The following is a 22,451-nucleotide window of genomic DNA, read 5'->3' on the forward strand; positions in this document are numbered from 1 at the left end:
TTAACTTATTACGTAGAACCAACTCACACGGTAATCTTTCTCAAAAGAAAAGAAAAAAAAACTCACACGGTAATGGAACATCCGTGGAAAATCCTTGGCAGATCATTTAGATAATTTAAGGTTTTTCGTTAGTTGCATATATAGGACAATTTTCGTTATTTAGAAGATTCACAAATTTTTGTTTTGTTTATAATTTGTTAAAATGTAGGTCAATATTTTAACCAAACACTTTCTTTGACTTGTCCGAAATGTTTGATGGGGGACAACGACCTCCAACAACGGTGCTCTCGTTCCTGATGTTTCAATGGAATATTATCAACCACTATCAATATGCATTTGCTAACTTCATTTTTATTTCTATTACAGTATTGACTACATAGAGAGCACATTGAGCATATTGATGATTTTAACATATGAGAGATATTCTTTTTGGTTGGACATTTGTAATGTTTTTTGTACTGTGTACTGTACATAATTAATTCGAAATTTATCATTTTCACCTGTTATTGCTGCCTAATTTTTTAACTTTCTGAATGCTATCGTTGTAGCAGTGAATGTTAATAATGATGTCATAAATAGTCTTATATAGTATTATAAAAGGATGTTGCGTTAAAGTAACTCAAATAATTTACTTTCCATATATTGATGTTGTCATGCTGGTAAAGGTTGCGCGTGCAAAGCGACGTGCATATTTTCATCCAGATCTGGCTTTTGGCACCACAAATGTACATGCTTGCTTCATGAATCTGCTATCGTTTCTTTACTTCTCTTATCAGGGCCGTCTAACAGCACGTTCAAGTGGAGCGGTCAAACATGGTCCAAGTAAAAAATAAAAAAAAATGAAGAATTTTTGTAAATAAATATATAATTTATGATATAAAACTTTAAACTTTTAGATATAGCACTAAATTTAGAGCTTATAGCTTATAATTTCAAAAAACGTCAAATATATATAAATAAAGCTATATATTTTTTAAAATTACTCCATCACATTGTTAAATATATAATTAATTTTTTTTTGAACAGGGTCCGTAAATAATTCTAGACGGCCCTGTCTCTTATGTATAGTTTATAAACACCAGATCTTATCATACATTAGTGCTTTGGCCAAGACCTTTTCTATAATGGGTGATATACTTTATTAAGCAAACAAATAACTAAATAACTGTGAATACAAAGAAAATCCTTTATGAGTCAGCCATTGACAGAGTTTTTTTTTTTAAAACAATTGCTCACACTTTCACTTCCATTTTGTGGATAAAACATATAGAATCTTCAACTTATAGTTTATACAGATAGGAAACAAACATAAATCATTATTCTACAGACAAGATTAGTCCGTAAGAACGAATAAAAGTTAAGAAACCAGTCTCCTTGTGAACCAATATTCCGTTCTTTAGTTTCGGAACATGACATTCATCAACCCGTATGCTAGATAAATTAAAGTGAATATTTTCATAATGCACTCATACACTACAACATATGTACCGTTGCTAAAACTAAAAGTAATCAAACACTCAATCATATATATGATTTTTATTTGCGTGGGGACAGTTTCTACCGAGTGTGTTTGAGGACCCAGCCTCTTTGCTTGTAATGGGAGTGAGCTATTTTTCAACCATTAATTTTGACCAAAATTCTATTGAAAAGTATATATTATTTAATAAAGTTCTTCACTTCAAATGGTAATTTTATTCTTTCATTAGGTTCAGACTATCTAGTCTGTGTTCACATCTTATTTTTATGTCTCTTTCATGCGAACACTTTCAATCGGAATGAGCTACTTTTCTTATCATGTATTCATGAAGTTTTGACCTAATTAGATCAAAATCGAATTTTATCAATAACTTGATATTATGATTAATACGTTTAATTACAGGATGTTAATTGTTACCTAAGACTATGACTATAATATGTTTCATTCCATTCAATCATATAGACTTTTATGTTCTCAGAATAGTATTCTTGCGTAAAGATAATTCCAATCTAATTTAAATCAGCAAATAAATTTAGATGCCCACAGAAAAATATAACATAAGATATTTTCAACAGCTCGAAATTTTTGGGAAAATCTATAAATTTATTAAATTCAAAGGTTGGAAATTAATGTCGAAAGCCCATGATGGCGTATATATATGACATTATCTTGAGGTATTTTGGTCCATGATTTTAATGTTATTTAATTTATTAAAGTTAACAACAAATTCTAAAAATCTCTAAAATAAGTCTAAAATTTTGTTCTTGCAGGTCAATAATCGTCTTGTATTTAATAAAATAAGTATGCTGAGAAAAAAAAACTTGTGAAACTCTTATTTGTCGTTAGAATATGTACGGGGAAGTAATTTATCTGCATATATTTTAACGTCATATTTTTATATGTTTGTTCACTTTATGGCAGTAGTAAACCTTATATGTGATTGTGATTAGGGTTCTGTTAACAAAAAAAAAAAAGATTTTCGTTAGCGTTCTCCGATCGGATGGTTACTTTAAAAATCTGAGCGTAGTTAACATGTGATTGTCGTTCATGAAGTTAAATTTTGACAGAGGCGATTTAGAGACTATTGCAATGCAGTTCCTAAAGTTCGGGTACAAGCAAGGTTGGTTGTGGGCTGCTACTAAGCTAGAGAGGTGCTTGGTTTGATCAAATATTAATTAATTAGGCCTTTTTGGAACCATCAAATTTTAGGAGCGGCTTTGGGCACAAGACAGGTAATAGGAAAACGTGTGTTTAGACCATGGCATCATCAGGCGGTACATTTTTGAATATGTATTTGTAAGTGGGTTGTAAAAACTATAGTATATTGAAATTCTGAATGTTTGTAAAAAAAAAAAAAAGTTCTCCAAGTATATATAAATTAGAGAAATTAGTCCAGATGGATTAACAAATAAAGGTATAAAGGAATTCGACCAAAAATAAAATAAATAAAGCTATAAGGGGATAGTTTTTCACATCCATTCCATTTTTAAAGACTACTGACTGACTCCACGGCAAGTACAAATTATTCACTTACATACTAAAGATATATTATGAACCCTCTCTGGTAAGACTTACTTTTTACGAAGGATATAAATTATAATCTAAACTTATTATGACATGTTAAGACCTCTTAGATCTTTTTGATAAGTTGAAATCCAAGATTCAATTATTTTAATTTCTTTTTCTCTTTGCATCACCAGCCATTCCGGATCGTCCTTTCTCCTCGTGCTGAGATCTTGAGAATGTGTACCTGTTCTCAGTATTAAAGAAATGCAATTTTTACTCGACTTTTGAGTAATGCTTAATTTAATTTGAAAATTTCAACAAATTACCTTTAAGTGTCTTGATGGCGACTATACTATCTGAAACATCCTCCAAGACTCTGAAATCCCATAACATGTATTGATTAAATAACCTATTTAAACAGTTGGTGTATAATATATTATGTTTAGTTACCCGCCGACGCTGTAAGGATCAGCTAATCCATTAGAGAAAATGATGTTGCTCCCAAATCTTCTGAGGATTAACTTGACATCCTGCAATACATATATTGTGACTGATTAGTTTTTATCAAACTACCCTTTATAATAAGACTAAAAATAGTTAACTACTTGAATCCCAAAATATGTCGTGACCCAATGCGGCCGAGGAGAAACACCATAGCTGGATTTACAGTTGTCAATAGCACTGGTCATATTAAACGGAGCCGTTTGGAACATTGTGTCGTGTTTGTCATGTCCTATCGGCATCATTATTTCGCTGCAGCTCTATTAACAGATCGTTAATGTAATTTAACTTGTCTACTGATTAGAATAATAGTACTACTTTTATGTGTATCTTTTATAACCCAAAGTGTAGTGTACATGCCTGCCAACTCCATGCGATGACATCGTTTGAGGGCTGTATAAACAAACCGGTATCATAGCAAGACTGGTTGCCTATATAGGCAACAATACCTGCAAAAATCCGGTCAAGTACATAATTTTTACGATTTGGTGGATTGTCGATTGCGTTGCATAATGTAGCCACCCAATCACCGGGATTCCGATTGAATTGAACTGATTCTGCGTATATTGAGTCCAAAAAGTCTTTGATATCGAAGCTACGGCTCAATGGACTGAAATTTGTTAGTTACAAAACAACTCAAGTACTGAAGTGTAGGTTACATATTGATAAGCATTAAAGGAAAAATTATTATTCTTACGTACGCGCAAGTCCTAAATTTTTTGCTAAGGATCAAGAGACCGTTGGATTTGGCAGCAACTCTATCAATCTCTCTCCAAGATTTACGAATAGTTTTATAACATCTCTCACTGGTTTCCTTGTCAAATTAAATTTTAGGAAATCATATTAGTCAAGACTAAACTTTTAACAGCACAAGTTTAATGAGAATGGCATAACTGAAGTGGGTTTATTATGATATATCAAACCAAAACAATTAATATGTTCAAATGGTCTATTGTATATATTACCTTAAAAACATTGGTTATGACATGATAATAACCATACTTAGGACGAGTATCTTCGAAGTAGAGAAGAGGAGCTGAAGAAGCTAATGCCCCTAGTGCTATATGTGGATATTTTAGCCTGAACCACGCCGCTAACACTTTTTGTACCACGAAAAAAAAGAATTGTCATTATTTAAGATACTGTATTTTTAGTCATATGTATCGTTCTTTAAAATTACCGTTGAAGGGAGATCATTACGTAGAATACTCTTCTCGAAACAATATTCCATATACATTAAAGAGAAAGATTAAGTAAGCTATATAAAATAACGTGGACTTACTTCCACCGTAGGATGCTCCGACGACGATGATTGGGCTGTGTTTCGCAGAATACTTCTCCTTAACATGCACGAGAATCGCGGCATAGTCTGCCAGAGCTTGTGCAGCGTTTAAATACCCCAACGTAGTCGCGTTCTTCAATGCTTCTTTCGCCGATCCAAATGGCATAGACATTCCATAATATCTATGCTGCATATCGTTAGAGTATACATTTATACATATGCTATATAAGAAACTAAGATCATCTACATTTGTGATATCGCACTAAATCTCTCATCACTAAAAAATAAAAAAAAATGAAAGAAAGAAAGCAAGTGATGTTCTTACATTGAAAAGCTTTCAAAAAATCATGAGAAACTCATAATTTATGAGTCCTATTTTGTTAATTCTGCTTTTCTATTTTATAAATTTAATTAATAATTCTATTAACCACTATCACAAAGAGTCTCATTTTGACATTTTTCTTGTTAGGTAAAGAGTGATATTTTAATTTCAGTGCAATTTATATTTACTTTAACCTTAATATTAATTATAAAATGTATTTATTTTATAAATAATTTTAATACTTTCAAATATTACTAGTTAAACATGTGTAACTAATATAAACATAAATGAATTTCAATCATTTTCTTAATCTCTCCAAAATGTCACACTTTTTACGAAACAGAAACAGAGAGAGTACTATTGTTAAATTTTTAAGAGTTTCAGCTGAACACACTACGGGTGTATGTGCTCTATTAATATACTGATGTAAAGTCACACACACACACCTCTATGTAGACGCAAAGGGCTTTTAAACGAGGACCATTATCTTGGAAAAAACCGACATCGTGCAAATCAACTTCTAACCACGCTTCCTCTCCAAGAAAAGCTAAGATAGGTGCGCTGGCGTTGGCACCAGCCCAGTGCTTGGAATCGACGGCGTATCTTTGTTGAAACGTCTGGTAACTTTCGGGGGTGAATGAAAAATGGTCGAGAATCTGATCGTAGTAGAAGAATTTGAGATCAGAAGTTTCTGTTTTTTCCAGTACTGTTTCTGTCGGTCTAGTTGTTGGGGAAATACCAAGTCGAGCGACTTTGGAGTGTGTGAGAGATACGAAATAAGGCGACAATATTAAGAAGACCAATGGTAGGAGAATCGTAAATGGAAAAGACATTTTTAGAGTGTGTTTTATCTTAGTAAGTTAGTGTGCTTTATATAAATTGGCTTCTCAAGTCGAGCTCACGCAACAATGTATTTATGTATAGATCCCAAAAGATACACAATGCAATATAATATAGAGAAATTCTATGACATTTGATTTTTTTTATCATAAATATAGACTTATATTTTAGATATGAGGGATGGAGTTCTCGGATAGCGTTTTAGGATTTTTTTTCCAATAATTAAAAGTAAATAGCAATCAATTATTATAATATATTTACTTTATAAATATTTATATCTGTGCATGAAAACATGAAAATCACCGAGTTATATATTTTTTGTAAACAATTTCAAAATGAAATTTTCAGATCTCAAAACAGAAAATTTGAAAAATAAAAATTAACAAAGAAAAGATTTCGAAAAATAGAAAAAGTTGAGTTTGATTTTTTTCAAAAAAAAAATATTTATTTTTATATTTATATATCTTAAGTGTATAATGGTCTTTTACCCTTTCATAAAAAAAAATGTCATTTTATTTTTTATTTTTGTGTGTTTTTGGTAAAAAAATTTCAGGAGTTTTGGGAGATTTGCCCTACATTATATAATACATTAGTTTTTTGTCCGTTCAAGTTTTCCCGTATGTGTATATATGTATACTTAAACATAATCATTTTTGATATAAAAAAACATAATCATTTAATTGTAAAATTACAACCATATGATTAACTAACAAAGTATATATCTTTTCCTTGTTAAGTTTGTTATAATACTCTGGATTTTTTTGTACTTTATATATCATTGTTAAATTCATATTTGTAGAGTAGTTCACTTATAAGTTATAACTGATTACCAAAGACATAAAACTCCTAGTTTTACATGAATCTATGGATACAAGTATTTATATAGTTGACACAATAAACACGACTATGATTTTTTATGATAACACGTTATGATTATATGATATTGCGGTATTGTTTTTCAAAAAGAAAATCATAGGCGAAACACACATCATTTATTTATAATTTGCCAAAACATTTTGCTAAAAAAACAAATACTGTCTAGCAAAGAGTCTGTAAAAATTGAAAAAAAATGAATACATACAAACGTGTATTATAGGACCAACATTATTCTAAACCAAAATCCAAACTGACATAAACTTCACAGAAATTTGGGAATTTGTATCATTTAAGATGTTTAAGTAGATCTTGATCCGCGCAACCGCGTAGGTTTTTGTTTTCATTTATTTTAAAACATTTTGTTTTCAATTCTAAATTGGTATATATATTATAATATATGTGTCTATCAAGTTTTAAAACATAATAAGTTTACGGTATATTTTTTCATTTAATAGATTATTTCATACTTTCAGATGTATTTGTATCTTCTTCTATATATATATATATTTGGATTATTATTTCATTATTAAGATTATAACTATATATATAAATATTAGTAAAATATTATTTTATTGTCATATTCAAAAATATTTTAATATTTCACAAATTTAGAAAGTTTTAAAAAATTAAACTTTTTGCTTCATAAATTTATATTATCGAGTAAATAATTAAACATTTAGTTTTTGTTTAATTTTTAAAATAAACTATCTAGTTTAAAATTTGTTTTCTTTGATTTAAGGTAGTAAAGATTAATCATTGTTAGATAATTTGATTTTTGTTATTTTAAAAAAAATCTTTATAATTTTAAAAGTTAGCATCGACAAATATTTAAATAATTAACATAGTATTACAACATTAAATTATATCTATTTATTTAATATTATCTATAAATCCAATGGATCATCAATTGTTTAAATCCAATTATTGATAGTCGAATAAAAATATCTGGTAGTCCCAAAATTTAAATGATAATATTAGAGATTAAATATAAAATAACTTTCTAGTAATAGGTCCATAAGTCATTTTTAAAAAAAAATCACACATGAATCAAGGTTTTGATTTCTTTGTTAATATATAAGATGGATGACCAAGTAAAGAACCGATATAATTCCATGTTTGCGAGAATTTGTTTCCCGGCTTGGACCAACAAAACAAATCTTCAACAAGATATGCTATTTTACAAAATACATTATCCTTTGCAAAATAAGATACATTATCCTTCAATATATATTAATATATATGTTCTCATTATTTATCCCACGTTTTATTCAGTTATTTATTTAGCTATTCTTTTAGCACATCATGCATATTAAAAATATTTTTAGTCTGTACATATAACCGTTGGAGTTGGTAGTGATTTTTCTTACATGTGTTTTATAAACTAACTAGATTTCCACCCGCACAACCGTGCGGATATATTTTTTTTTTGTTCAACCCGTGCGGGTATATATTTTCACATTTGTATATATAGATATTTGTTTTACATAATTATTATATATTTTTAATGTTACTCACATATTTAAATATTTGTATAATTATGCCAAATATAATAATTTTATAGTTTTCATGTAGTAAATTAAAATCATCGCATATATATGTTGCTTATTATATATTTGTCCTATTGAATTTGCGTTTGATTACTAAACTAAATTTTTTAATGCATGAAACAACATATATGAAAACAATTTTGTATTTAATTTATTATAATCATGATCCGTAGTTCAAATCGCTAGATTTCTTTAGTAATTTTTTAATGTTTATTAATTTTATATAATAAATTACTGTATATTAAAAAAGTTTAAGATAAGTTAAATTTTTATACATGTATTATATAGTTTACTAATATTAATCTATTTTACCAACATATTATATTTTTAGCATAAATATTTTATATTTATGAAAATAAAATATGTTAACTTATCAATTTAAAATAATTTTATCATATTTTGTTCACTATAACGTTTTTATTTTAAAATGATAGATATTATTATAAAATTGATAAAATAGGATATAATTTTATTCTTTTAGTAACATTTCATTACTAATTACAAAATTAGTTGAAAATATATATATTCAATTTATGACAATTAAGATCTTATTATAATCTTTTTCAAGAGATTTGTTAAAATTTTAATTTTTTTTTAAAAAATTAAAAGATATAAAAGATATTATGATTAAAGTAGTTAAAAATATTATATATATTTCCATTAGTGATATACATTTAATAGAAAATTTAAATGACGGTCCAAATAAAAATATCACTCATAAAAAAATCATGATTTTTATTTTATTAGAAAAAAAATTTGAAAAAATTAAAATAGAAATAAAATATTTATTTCTAACAAAATCTTTAAAAATTATTTGTAAATTTATTTTTGAAATTAATTAATTTCATTTTATTTAAATTTTCGTTTATAAACCAAAACTATATTCAATTTTAATTTCTTATTATATTTTATGATAATTTAAATTAAACTAACTAATTTTTGAAAGTAAATTTAAAAAGATTCTAAGAAGATCTTAAAAACATTTTGTTACAACATTTTAAATATTTTCACTTGTATTTCAATTAAAAAGATAAAGATATTAAAAGATATAATAATGAATTTATGTAAAATATGATATTCTCTAAGAATGGTCCAAACTAAAAAAATCACACATGAAAAGAAGTCATGACTTCTGTTTTAATATATAAGATGGTCAAGTTTTAGTGGGAACCCCAAAAATAATTCATTCCACTCAATTATATTCCACTAAATCACTTTCAGCTGTAACCCCATTTCTTTTATATGTAATGGTGCCTCTGGCCCAAACTTTCACTTACTTTAAAAAATTTCCAGATCAGCAACTTGTAGGTTTTAGATACCATTGGTATTGCTAAAAAAAAAAATACCATTGGTCATTTCATGAATTCATAAAGAGCAGTTTTCTTCATACGTAATTTCATATTCAAATTAGTGGTGGATATATAAAAAAAAATATCCAAATTTTAAGAGGTATTTGTGATCTGATATGTGTGGTCCGAATAATCATTTATTCGATCCGATCTACAATTATCCAGATATTTAGTGTTTAGATATTCAATTTTTTTATATAGTTAATCGCATATCTAATTTGATCCGCACAAATAAAATTTATTTATTTTTGAAAAAGAAGTAAAAAAGTAAAATCAAAGATAATATAAAATAAGAATATTTTATTACAAAATAAATAATTATATATACTATTAAGGAAAAATCCCTAATAGGATTTCGCCCTTAATTTAGTTTGATAATTACAATGTAATGTCATTCCTATATTTATGACTAATTATTAATATTAATTATTTTATAGATACTATCCGAAAACAACCATGATACAATCTGATTTGGATAAATTGTATCGAAAGAATTTATTTATATTTATAAGTATAATTATAACTAATATATATTTATATGTTCGGATATGTATGGATACTCATTCGGTTCTTGGTACGGGTCAGTTTTGGCATCGATTTTTGGGATTTTGGAAGATAGACCCGTTCATATATTTAAGCCTGATCCAATCGGGTTCGGTATCTTAAACTTCGGGCGTTTTCCGGTGCAGATATTATGCACATGCCCTATATTAGGCTATCAAAATTTAAAACATAATTTTATAATTAACGATTCTTTTTCATAGAATATTTAAAAAAAAAAAACAAAATCCTGCCGCTTTCAAAAAAGGAGGAGTTTCTTACAAACATTCAAAATTTCAAAAAATGGCATAAGAGGAGACAACCAGCAATCTCACAACCTTGATTCATGTGTGATTTTTTAAAAATTGGATTTAATGGATTTATTCCTAGAAAGTCATGTTACATTTAATCTCTAATCTTATCAGTTAAATTTTGGGCATACCAAATTTTTTATTGAACTATTAATTATTGGATTTATAGATAGTATAAATTAAATAGATATAATTTAATATTGTAATACTATACCTCCATATGTTAAATATTTAAATATTTATCGATGTTAACTTTTAAAATTATAAAGATTTTCTTTTAAAATAAAAAATCATATTATCTAACAATGATTAATCTTTAGTACCTTAAACCAATAAAAACAAATTTAAATTATATAGTTTATTTTAAAAATTAAACAAACTAAATGTTTAATTATTTACTCGATAATATTTAATTATTTACTCGATAATATAAATCTATGAAGCAAAAAGTTTAATTTAAAAAAAAAACTTTCTAAACTTGTGAAATGTTACAATATTTTTGAATATGAAAATAAAACAATATTTTACTAATATTTTTATATATAGTTACGATTTTAATAATAAAATAATAATCTGAAAATATATATATAGAAAAAGATACAAATACATGTGAAAGTTTGAAACAATCTATTCAATGAAAAAAATATACCGTAAACTTATTATATTTTAAAAATTGATAGACACATATATATTATAATATATACCAATTTAGAATTGAAAACAAAATATTTATATAAAAATAAATGAAAATAAAAATCCGCGCGGTTGCGCGGATCGAGATATAGTAGTTTTTAAATTCTAGGTACCTCATAAATAGTAACTTTAGTTAAGAAAGAGCAAAGCCTTTATCGGAAAAAAGCAATATTATCTTGATTAACAAACCCCACGAAGAAGGTGGAATCGCATCTTTTAGTAATGTACTTTCCTGAATAGTATCACCATTGACCAGTTCCATTGAGATGGTAGAACTGTAAGAATTTATTAATCATGGAGAAATGCGGAAATATGATATTGCGTAGAACTTTTATTCGCCTCTATATCATAAAGAAAATTTTGAATGTTTGTAAGAAACTCCGCCTTTTTTGAAAAAAAGTGTAAAAAACATAATAGAATAAAAATTTCCAGTTCGATAGCTGGGGAGATTGCTGGTTGTCTCCTCTTATGCCATTTTTTTTAGCTGTGGAGATTGCGATGAGTCACCAAATACCGTCGGTTTCAGTCCTATATTGCAAGGAACATGCCTAGGTGGCTATCGTCCTCTCTGATCGTTGAGGCTACAAATGGTGGCTCTTCATAAATTGTGCCACAAATGCGGCTTCTATTTGTTCCGGTAGGAGGGTTAAGTTCCTTTACCTTCTCATGAAGGTCTCGGTGTGTTGAAGGCATCTTCTGATGTTGTTGTTTTCATTATTTCAAATACTCTGTTTTGTTCCCAAGTCGTTTGACTTGAACATCTTGAATAAATGTTTCATTGACAAAAAAAAAAGAATAAAAATTTCCAAGTAAATATAAATTTTTATATCCATTTTATTTTTAAAGACGAGTGACTGACTCCACGACAAGTACAAAATATTGACCTACATACTAAAGATATATTATGAACTTTTAATTTATTTGTTTACGATGACTATATATTATAACCCAAGCTTATTATGACATGTTGAACCTCTTAGATCTTTTTGATAGGTTGAAATCCAAGATTCAATTTTTAATTTCTTTTTCTCTTTGCATCACCAGCCATTTAGGATCGTCTTTTCTCCTCGAGCTGAGGTCTTGCAATGTGTTCCTGTTCGCAGTATCAAAGAAATTCAATTCTTACTCGAGTTTTGAGTAATGGTTCATTTTTTTTTTTGAACACAAACTTTAATTAATAAGCAGACTAGTTCTGGGCGAAGCCATTACAGAGGGCACTCTTGGCCAAAGAGTCAGTCAGAGAATTAGCAGTACGAGAAACAAACACAAAAGAACATGCAGAAAACGAGAAAGATAGAGATTCGATGTCCCGGATGATTCCGAAGAGCTCAGCCGGAGGGACCTTCGAGTTGATAGCTGCTAGCAGCCCTTGACAGTCTGACTTAAAGCAGATTTTTGAGTAACCGAGAGACTTGGCATTGAGGATAGCTTCCCTTAGGGCCAGAGCTTCCGCTTGTAGAGGAGATTTGACGTGGAGATGAGTGCATGAACCATTTAGCAGTATGCGTCCTTGTGGAGATTGAAAGGACCACCCGCATCCTGCCACCGGCGAACTATGTTTCCATGCTGCATCCGAGTAACAGATGATAGTGTCTCGACCCACTCTTGGTTGAACATGCAGATTGGTAGGCGTGTGCTGTTGACCTTGGTGTGATTGGGCATTTTGCCACTCCCTAGAATACCTGACTGATTGGCTAAAGACCTCCGAAGGGGACGATGTTCTGTTTTCAAAAACCACTTTATTCCTAGCCAGCCAAATACCCCAACAGATCCAAAGAAACAAATCAATTGAAACTCCTAGTGGAGGTAGAGAGACCACGCCATGAAGGGAGGCCAGAGCCTCCTTGAAAGAGTGAAATTCATGCACAATGGTGGTCTGGCTTAGGAGGGAAGAGTTCATTTAAACTGAAATTTTCAACAAATTACCATTAAGTGTCTTGAGGGCGACTACAGTACCTGAAACATTCTCCAAAACTCTGAAAGCCCATGATATGTATTGATTCAGTAACCTATTTAAACAGATGATGTAAAATTTATTATGTTTAGTTACCCGCCGACGCTGTAAGGATCTGCTAATCCATTAGAGAAAATGACGTTGCTCCCAAATCTTCGGAGAATTAACTTGATATCCTGTAATAAATATATTGTACATGACTAATTAGTTTCTATCAAATTAACTACCCTTTTATAATATGACTTTTAAAATTAGTTAACTACTTGAATGCCGAAATAAGTCGTGATCCAATGCGGCCGAGGAGAAACACCATATTTGGACTTACAGTCGTCAATAAAACTGGTCATATTAAACGGAGCCGTTTGGAACATTGTGTCGTGTTTGTCATGTCCTATTGGCATCACTATTTCGCTGCAGCCCTATTGATAGATCATTAGTATAAGTTATCTCTTCCATATATTGATTAGAATAATAGCATTAATTTATGTATATGCTTTATAACCCAAAGTTTACATGCCTGCCAACTCCATGCAATTGCATTGTTTGAGGGCTGTATAACCAAATCAGTATCATAGCAAGATTGGTTGCCAAAATAGGCAACAACACCTGCAAAAATCCGGTCAAGTACATAATTTTTACGGTTTGTTGGGTTGTCGATTGCGTTGCATAATGTAGCCACCCAATCACCGGGGTTCCCGTTGAATTGAACTGATTCTGCGTATATTGAGTCCAAAAAGTCTTTGATATCGAAGCTACGGCTCAATGGACTGAAAATTTGTTTTTGTTACAGAACAGCTTAAGTACTAATGTAGGTTACATATTTAGAAGCATGAGAAGGAAACACTATCATTCTTACGTACGCGCAAGTTTTGAAATTTTTTGCTAAGGATCAAGAGACCGTTGGATTTGGCAGCAACTCTATCAATCTCTTTCCAAGATTTACGGATTGTTTTATAACATCTCTTACTCGTTTCCTTGTAAAATATATTTTAGGAAATCATATTAGTCAAGACTAAGCTTATAACAGCAAAATTTTAATGAGAATGTCATAAATGAAATGAATTAATTATCATATATCAAACCGAATAAAAAATTAATATGTTGAGATGGTCTAATATTTTAAAATAATTTAGTACCTTGAAAACTTTGGTTATGATATGATAATAACCAAATTTAGGACGAGTATCTTCGAAGTAGAGAAGAGGAGCTGAGGATGCTAATGCCCCAAGTGCTATATGTGGATATTTTAGCCTGAACCACGCCGCTAACACTTTTGTACCATGAAAAAGGATTGTCATTATTTAAGGTACCGTATTTTTACTCATATGTATATCACTATATAAAATGACCGTTGAAGGAAGATCATTATGTACAATACTTTTTTTTTTTTACAATACTCTTCTCGAAACAATATTTCATATATTGTAAGTTGTTAAAGAGAAATTATTAGATTGGTTAAACCACATAATAACATGGACTTACTTCCACCATATAGGATCCCCCGACGACGATAATTGAGCTATGTTTCGCAGAATATTTCTCCTTAACGTGCATGAGAATCGCGGCATAGCCAGAGCTTGTGCTCCGTTCAAATACCCCAACGTACTGGCGTTCTTCAGTGCTTCTTCCGCCGATCCAAATGGCACAGACTTCCCATAATACCTATGCTGCATACAGTAGAGTATACATTTTATACAATTTATACATATGCAGTATAAAAGACTAGTACAATAGAAACTCTATACATGATAAATTAATACATTATAAATTTCATTGGTTTCAAGTTGAGTTGATTCAAAATATGGCAATTTTTTATTAAATGATATAATATTTTAAGTAAAATCGTATGTAAACATAGATTTTATATATATAATATATATATATATATATATATTATTTTTTTCTTTTTATTCAAAATAGAATCCATCTTTATTATTTCTTGATATTTAGAAAAATTTATTATTTTATCAGATTATACAACGTATTTACAGTATATGGTACATGTCTTTTATACACTAAATAATCTATTAAGAAACCGGCTACTTTTTTTTGTATAAAAAATATTTTGAATATATATATATATATATCTAAAATATTTTTAGTAAATTAATAATTTCATAAATTAATAAAATATTGTTATTTTTATATTATTAATTTTATAGAGTTCTTAGTGTATATTCATATATAAAGACGCACACCTCTATGTAGACGAGAAGGGCTTTTAAACGAGGACCATTATCTTGGAAAAAACCGACATACAAATCAGACTCTATTGACGCTTCCTCCCCAAGAAAGCTAAGATAGGGGCGTTGGCTTTGAATCCAGCCCAGTGCTTGGCATTGATGACGTATCTTTGCTGAAACGTCTGATAACTTTTCGGGGTGAATGTAAAATGGTCGAGATTCTGATCGTAGTAGAAGAAATTGAGATCAGAATTATCAGCTGAGGCAAATACTGTTTCTGTCGGTCTCGTTGTTGTGGAAATACCAAGTCGAGCAACTTTGGAGTGTGTGAGAGATACGAAATAAGGTGACAATATTGTGAAGACAAATGGTAGGAGAATCGTAAATGGAAGATACATTTTTAGAGTGCTTTGTTTTCTCTTAGTAACTTAATGTGCTATATATAAACTATGTTCACTGAATCACTAGGCAAATTGGCTCCTCGAGCTCATGCAACAATATATTTATATATAGATCCCAAAAGATACAATGCAATATATTATATATTAGATCAGGTTTTGCAAGAAGTCTCCCATGACAAACGTAAGTGTATATATGCATATTTAAACATATTCATTTAGTTGTAAAACTACAAACATATGATAAACCAACAAAGTATATACTAATATGTATTATTTTTTTCTAGTATATATCATTGTTAAATTTTTGTTTATGTACTTACTTATGCCGATTACAAAGACATTAAGCTCCTTGTATATATATATAGTTGACAAAATATTCACGAATATGATTTTATAATATAATACGTTACCATAATATATATACTATTACAGTATTTATCTAAATACTAGGTGAAAACACCTAATATATTTACAATTTTCCAAAACAGTTTCTGTAAAACATATTGTCTAGCAAAGAGTCCTAGAAATATTGAAAACTATACTTTGATCTGTGTACCCATACGGGTATTATTTTAATTTGTTATGTATAACATTTTTATTTTCCAGTTAATACATGTATATATGTATAATTTTGTTCATGTATATTGTATTGCTGGTTGATCTATAAATAAGTAATATATTAGATAAATTTGTATTCAAGTAGATCGTTTATATATCTTTTTGTTTATAAATGTTACAAATTAGTATGGTTGTATAAATTACCATAATATATATTTTCTGAAAACCTTTTTTATTTGAAATTTTTCCAAATTAATATGTCGCACCATTTATTTTACATGACAAATATATTCCAAAATTAGAAAAATCTTAAATTTTATACGAATGTTTTCACTTTAAATTTTTTTTTATTTTTACAATTCACATATATTAACACGTAATAGTAATTTGGATCACGTTGCCGTTTGATAATGAGCCTAACTATGACTACTAAAATGTCTTAGATTCGTGGCATGTATATTAAACAATTGCCCATTTAGAAGGTCACGTTTTGAAATGATCGACATAGCTAAATAATTAATAATGCGATAAGGGTAGATAATGATAAAGTGTATGTGATATACGCTTAGTTTATACCAAACAATAATATTAGATAGAAGAGATTTTATATGCTTTAGGAGTAATTAAAAGATCTAAATACCATTAATGAATTTTTAGAAGAACGTTAAAATACAATGGCATTTCTTGTAATATCCCACATCATATTATGGTTAAATTCAAAGTATACTTCTCTTTTAATAAAGAAGATAGATACATAAACATGTATTTTTTTAACCAAACACTATTCTAAACAAAAATCCGAACTGATCATAAACTCCACAAAGATTCCGAAATTTTTATCATTTAAGATGTTCAATGGGTGACCAAGTAAAGAACTGAGATAAATCGATAATTTTTTTTTTTGGTTAACAAAACGAATCATCAATATAAGATATGCTATTTTATTAAATACATTTTCCTTCTGATATATATACATCTATATCTTTATATTATCTTATTATTTATCCAACGTTTTATTCAGTTATTTATTCAGCTATTCTTTTGTCACATCATATTGAAGAGACTTTATGTTTGTGCATCCGCTGGAGTTGGGAGTAATTTTTCTTTCTTTTTTTTGAACGAGGGAGTGATTTTTCTTATATGTGTTTTATAAACTAATGGTGAAGTTTTAGTGGGAACCCCAAAAATAATCCATTCCACTCGATTATGTTCCACTTAAATCACTTTTAGCTGTGACCCTATTTCTTTATATGTAGTGGTGCCTTTGGCCCAAACTTTCACTTTCTTTTTAAAATTTCCAGATCGACAACGGGCAGCTTTTAAATACCATTGGTCACTGATGATTCACAAAGACCAGTTTTCTCTCTATGCGTAATTCCGTATTAAAATTTAAGCATTTAAGAACGAGACCAGTCTCCTTTTCTACGACAAATATTCAGTTTTCGCTGGTTTCTGCTTCTAAAACATTCAAACTTTACTAGATCACAGTTGCATTAGTTTGTACAAATGCCTTTTTGATTTGAATAAATTTAACATTTTTCCAAAATTTTTTTGTAAAATTTCTTATTTTCTTATACTTGAAAAGTTTTTGTTTTACAGAATATATTAACTACCATCTAGTAAAACATTTATCCTTGCCAACAAAAGAAAATAAAACCACACATAAATGGTTTAGTGATAGACAATCCGGTGATTTAAACTATCTGGATTCGAAAAAATTCCGCTACTTAAACATATGTGGTTGACTATGTTTTGGGTTACATTTGAGTACTTAGAGAAATTGTAAGATTAGTGTGGACTTTCTCATATGCACGAAATATTTCTGATTAATAAAAAAATTAAATAACAAAAAACATAAATGTTTTTTTTTGTAAAATCGAGAAGAGTGTGGACAATACTCAAATTTCATTCTAGATCATGAATCAACCGGTAGCTATCATGATCGATATCGTTGATCATGAACTAAAGGCACAACAAAACTCTTTTTTTACTAAATCGTTAACCTATCGTGCCGTTGGTGAAACAAAAGGTCTTAGGAAGGAGAAGTTTTTTGAGCTAATTTGCTGAATATACTAAAAATGGTAAGATATCATAGAATGGGGGGAAAATGGTAATGATAGAGGGAAGAAAATTGGAGGGATATAGTGTATGGAGTGCAAATATGAGATATTTGGTGGGTAAGGAATACAAATTCTCAAGTTTTTTTCATTATTTGAAAACTGGTTTGCTATTATTTTTGAGAACTGGTATTAAATTCGAAGCTACAATGCTTTCAATATATATCCAAACACATCCCATGATTATGTTATTCTTTCACAAGGCAGCACCATCGTTAGCCCTTAGTCGAAGAACATCAACCATGGGGCTTGTAGCTTTTAAAGCATCTCCAAAAAGTCTTTTTACTTTATAGTTTGCAAAATTATATATTTAAAGTTTCAAAGTGTTCTTTTCCAAAAAACAAAATTTCAAATTTGACTTCAAAATTATTTAAAACTTACACTATAGTACTTATATTTGTCATAATGAATATAAAACCCTAAAACTTTTATAAATAACTAGCACATATATATAAATATTATAGTAATGTTACTTAATAAAATCTTACACTAAAATATAAAATTATAAATAGAAATACATTAAACTACAAGCAAAATATCATATTATTACATAAAATTATTTCCGTGATGCTCCATTTTCGGTTACACAAAATTTATTTGGACAAGATTTTAAAAGTTTCGGAGCAAATTTACTAGATTATTATTGTTGTTGTAATATTAAATTTTTTTAAATAATTATGTTTTCATGTATTTTTTTAGATTTTTTAATTAAGTTTCTTTTGTAATATTCTTGTTGTCTAATTCTAGTTTTAAAATATTATAGATCTTATTTTAAATTTTCCATTTCATTTTATGTGTAAAATGTAAATTTATAAAAATAAATTTGAAATGTTTAAGATATACAAAAGTTGTAAAGATTAAAACAATAAATGAGAAATACTTAAAATCATAAATGTGATTTAAATATGTAAATAGAAAATAAAACTTCAAATTTAGAGTTTTGAGTAGTGAATTTTTAAATACGAAATTTCACTTCTTAAAACTTTAAATATGAAGTTTTGAAGTTTTTCTTTAGAAAAAAAAAATTTATCTTTCTTTTGAAGATGATCTTATATATATATATATATATATATGAAAAAAATACAAACTAAAATGGTCCTTTAAAATTATGTAAAATGGCGTATTTTCTCTCCACCTTGGGGTCTTCTAAAACTTAATTTTATTTTTTTCTCACTAAATTTGAAAGCCATGCGCAATATCTTTTTTTTTTAACGACTGCAACTTCGATTAATGCGCAATATCTTTAATAAAATATTTTACTTTGTACCAAAAAAAAATACTTTGTATCATTTTACAGTTACACGGAAATTTATATCACTCATTAAAGCCATTTTCAAAAAAAAAAAAAGTAATTGGACCGCAGTCTGGGTTTTCTTTTTTCTTATCTCGGTATATAGTTAAGGCCAAAGTTAGTTTATAGTTAATCACCAGAGTTAAATTATATATATCTTCCCTCTTCCTTATCATACTGTAATCTGATGCATCTATTGATAGATTGGTCTTTTTTGCTGGTAGACATATATAGTCAATGTCCCATTGGTGAACCACATAAATCCGTTATTCGCTTTTTTTGTTTAGTTTTATTATCCGTTATAACAATATAGATCTTGCACGTTTGAAGTAAACTATTAAAATAAAAGTCATACACAATGGGAAGGAAATGAATATCAACTGTTAACAAGAACATTATTAATGTGACAATACAAACATGCTAATCAAATATCAGCCTCACAAGAACTGTTCAGCGATTTGTTTGACTGCGACAAATAGACCGTGGCATGAGAGCACTTAATATGAGCCGTTCGATGTGATGATTTCCATACCGCGACTCTAAACCTAACCTTCGCCTTAACGTACACTTCAAGCTCGATCTTTCCCAAGGAATGTTGATCCCTTAAATCCTTACCACTGGATTTTGAAACGGCGACGTTCTGTGCAACCAAAGTGTCATCAATTTGCGTTACGTTCATCCGCGGTTGGTGAAACGGCTCCATCGTGTCGAACGCAAGCGTCTGGTCCTTGAATTTCACGTATATCTCGACGGAATTGTAGTAAACAGATATTCTGTGGTTAGGGTTATGAGATTGGATGGTGAGTTTGAACGTAGCGGACATGTGATTGTCGTCCGTGAGGTTAAAATTTTGGACCGAGGCATTTTCGAGACTGTAATGAAGCTTTTTGGGTTTGGTTACAAGCCATGTAATGAGAAAACCTACAGCAATGATAAAGATTAGGGTTAGAATGACGAGGAAAACGTAGCAGACACGGGAACGGCGGGGATGCAGTGGCCGATTTGGAGAAGCTGTTGTCGGCATTAGGTCTACGTACTTATAGCTAAGGGGGTTTGGAGTCAAACATTGGCTTATTTGTTTATATATATAGAGTGGATACTTGTCATGCAAGAAATCTGGAAAACACGTTGGATTCTTATGTTCTTTGCTTCATCAGTAGATAAATGAGTTCTGTTTTTTATTACAGCTTTAAAACGTTTTGTTCCTTATACTTTGCTTTTAGCAATTTTATGTTTTGAAGCTTTAAATTTGTTTTTATATTTTCATGCCCTACCAAAAAAAAAAAAATAATTGAGAATAAAGTGAAAACCTTAATTGTTTATGATATAGAATTTAATAATTTTCTTATGAATGTAAATACTATAAATACATTTTATAAACATTTTCTAACAAAGAACTCTACGATTTGATTGTGTTTTTTTTACTTGCATGGAACCTTGAATGGTTTTATTTTGACATTTTGATAGAAACTTATTTTCAGGCTTAAGGAAAAATTAGAGAAACCTTCTTTAAGATTATCTCTGTTCAAGAAATTTATTTTGGATAATGAACTCAATATCAATCTGGATACCAAGTTTACGGAATAAGCCCAATTAAGCTCAATAACGATACAAACAAAAACTGGATAAGTTATCGGAATAGGCCCAAGTAAGCCCAACAACAAATTATAGAGCTGTCACGTGCAAATCGCCGAGTTTTGTAGACATCCGCGACTCGGTGCACGTAACCCATATCCGAGCACCAAGATGTTTCACTGAGTCGACTCGACCGCCTCCACATCCCATCCCAAGTTAGATTTTTGTTCTTCTTTTTTTTTTATCAGTGTAATGGAATTGATTAGTTGAAAATCATTCGGATGTTCTCTGCGCATCGCAAACGAGTAATTTTAGTTTGTATTGGATGAATTCATTGTTATGTGCTTTGAGACTGATTCCAATTTTTTTTTTTTTTGGTTTCTCACTAGAGCCTATTTGCTAAAAGGCTAGTTGCAATGGCACCGTCGCGTAACGTCATTGTAGCCACTGGTCTGGTTGTTTTCGCCTCTGCAGGCTTAGCTTTTCCCTTCTACCCCCGCTCTTCGTTTTTCTACTGTTTAAAAGCTTTTCTCGTCGTGTGGAATGATGTTTTTCCTTGTCTCATTTGATCGCAGATCGTCCAAGAAACCAGTGATTGATCCAACAAAACCGTTACCTCCTCAAGCAACGTTTAGAGGACCTTACATTAACACTGGTTCACGTGATGTTGGTCCTGACGATCTATCTAACTTACGTTACTTACCCTAAGAAATGATGCTATCAAGTCAAGACAAATGGCTACACAAACTGTAAACATGAGTTTTCAATGTGAGGATCATTTTGGAATCTCATTTGTGATCCAGTCCATCTAAAAACATAGTGTTATATCAATTGTTTTATCATACTTCTTTTATTTTAAGTATTTAATTCATTGTCGAGTAGGTTGCACAACATGTAATATTAGATGAATGAACCGTTGAAAATGTATTTTCGAATATTAAATTTTTCTTCTTTTTTTTGGTTCATGAGAGTAAAATCAAAAATTGCTGCGTATGTGCATAGAGAAGATAATTATTTCTTTCTTAAATTGTTATATATTATGGATGGAGATGCAATCTTTATCACTGCCACCATATAAGGACACCAATCAGAACCATAAGTCAAATATACTTTAAGATGCTAAAATGC

At 29.4% G+C, this 22,451-nt stretch overlaps 2 protein-coding genes across 3 annotated transcripts; both read right to left on the minus strand.

The window, feature by feature from the left end:
• Positions 1–2,894: 2,894 nt before the first annotated feature.
• LOC106410630 (lysosomal Pro-X carboxypeptidase-like) lies at positions 2,895–5,995 on the minus strand. 2 transcript variants are annotated; one of them, XR_002657365.2, is made up of 9 exons: positions 5,535–5,992; positions 4,767–4,953; positions 4,450–4,583; positions 4,186–4,298; positions 3,845–4,094; positions 3,589–3,736; positions 3,434–3,513; positions 3,310–3,359; positions 2,895–3,227 (listed from the first exon to the last, which is right to left on the minus strand). XR_002657365.2 is itself a non-coding variant. In XM_013851175.3 (9 exons), the coding sequence occupies exons 1-9, from the start codon at positions 5,919–5,921 to the stop codon at positions 3,088–3,090; spliced, it is 1,497 nt and encodes a 498-aa protein (XP_013706629.1). In that variant the 5' UTR covers positions 5,922–5,995; the 3' UTR covers positions 2,895–3,087. The 2 variants fall into 2 exon arrangements, 1 of the variants encoding a protein (XP_013706629.1); XM_013851175.3 differs by having other exon boundaries at positions 3,589–3,744; positions 5,535–5,995.
• Positions 5,996–20,062: 14,067 nt separating this feature from the next.
• On the minus strand, positions 20,063–20,940 carry LOC106409293 (uncharacterized protein At1g08160). The gene has a single exon (XM_013849949.3). The coding sequence runs from the start codon at positions 20,770–20,772 to the stop codon at positions 20,173–20,175; it is 600 nt and encodes a 199-aa protein (XP_013705403.2). The 5' UTR covers positions 20,773–20,940; the 3' UTR covers positions 20,063–20,172.
• Positions 20,941–22,451: the final 1,511 nt, after the last annotated feature.

This window comes from Brassica napus, chromosome A2 (assembly GCF_020379485.1).
Source record: "Brassica napus cultivar Da-Ae chromosome A2, Da-Ae, whole genome shotgun sequence".
Classification (NCBI taxonomy): Eukaryota; Viridiplantae; Streptophyta; class Magnoliopsida; order Brassicales; family Brassicaceae; genus Brassica; species Brassica napus.

Bases quoted from the DNA above. Each gene is read 5' to 3' on its own strand.
- LOC106410630 (XM_013851175.3), bottom strand. From the start codon at position 5,921: ATGTCTTTTCCATTTACGATTCTCCTACCATTGGTCTTCTTAATATTG. The intron at 4,954-5,534 runs GTGTGTGTGTGT...AACGATATGCAG, and splicing joins CCCTTTGCGTCTACATAGAG to CATAGATATTATGGAATGTC. The intron at 4,299-4,449 runs GTAATATATACA...TAATTTGACAAG, and splicing joins TCATAACCAATGTTTTTAAG to GAAACCAGTGAGAGATGTTA.
- LOC106409293 (XM_013849949.3), bottom strand. From the start codon at position 20,772: ATGCCGACAACAGCTTCTCCAAATCGGCCACTGCATCCCCGCCGTTCC.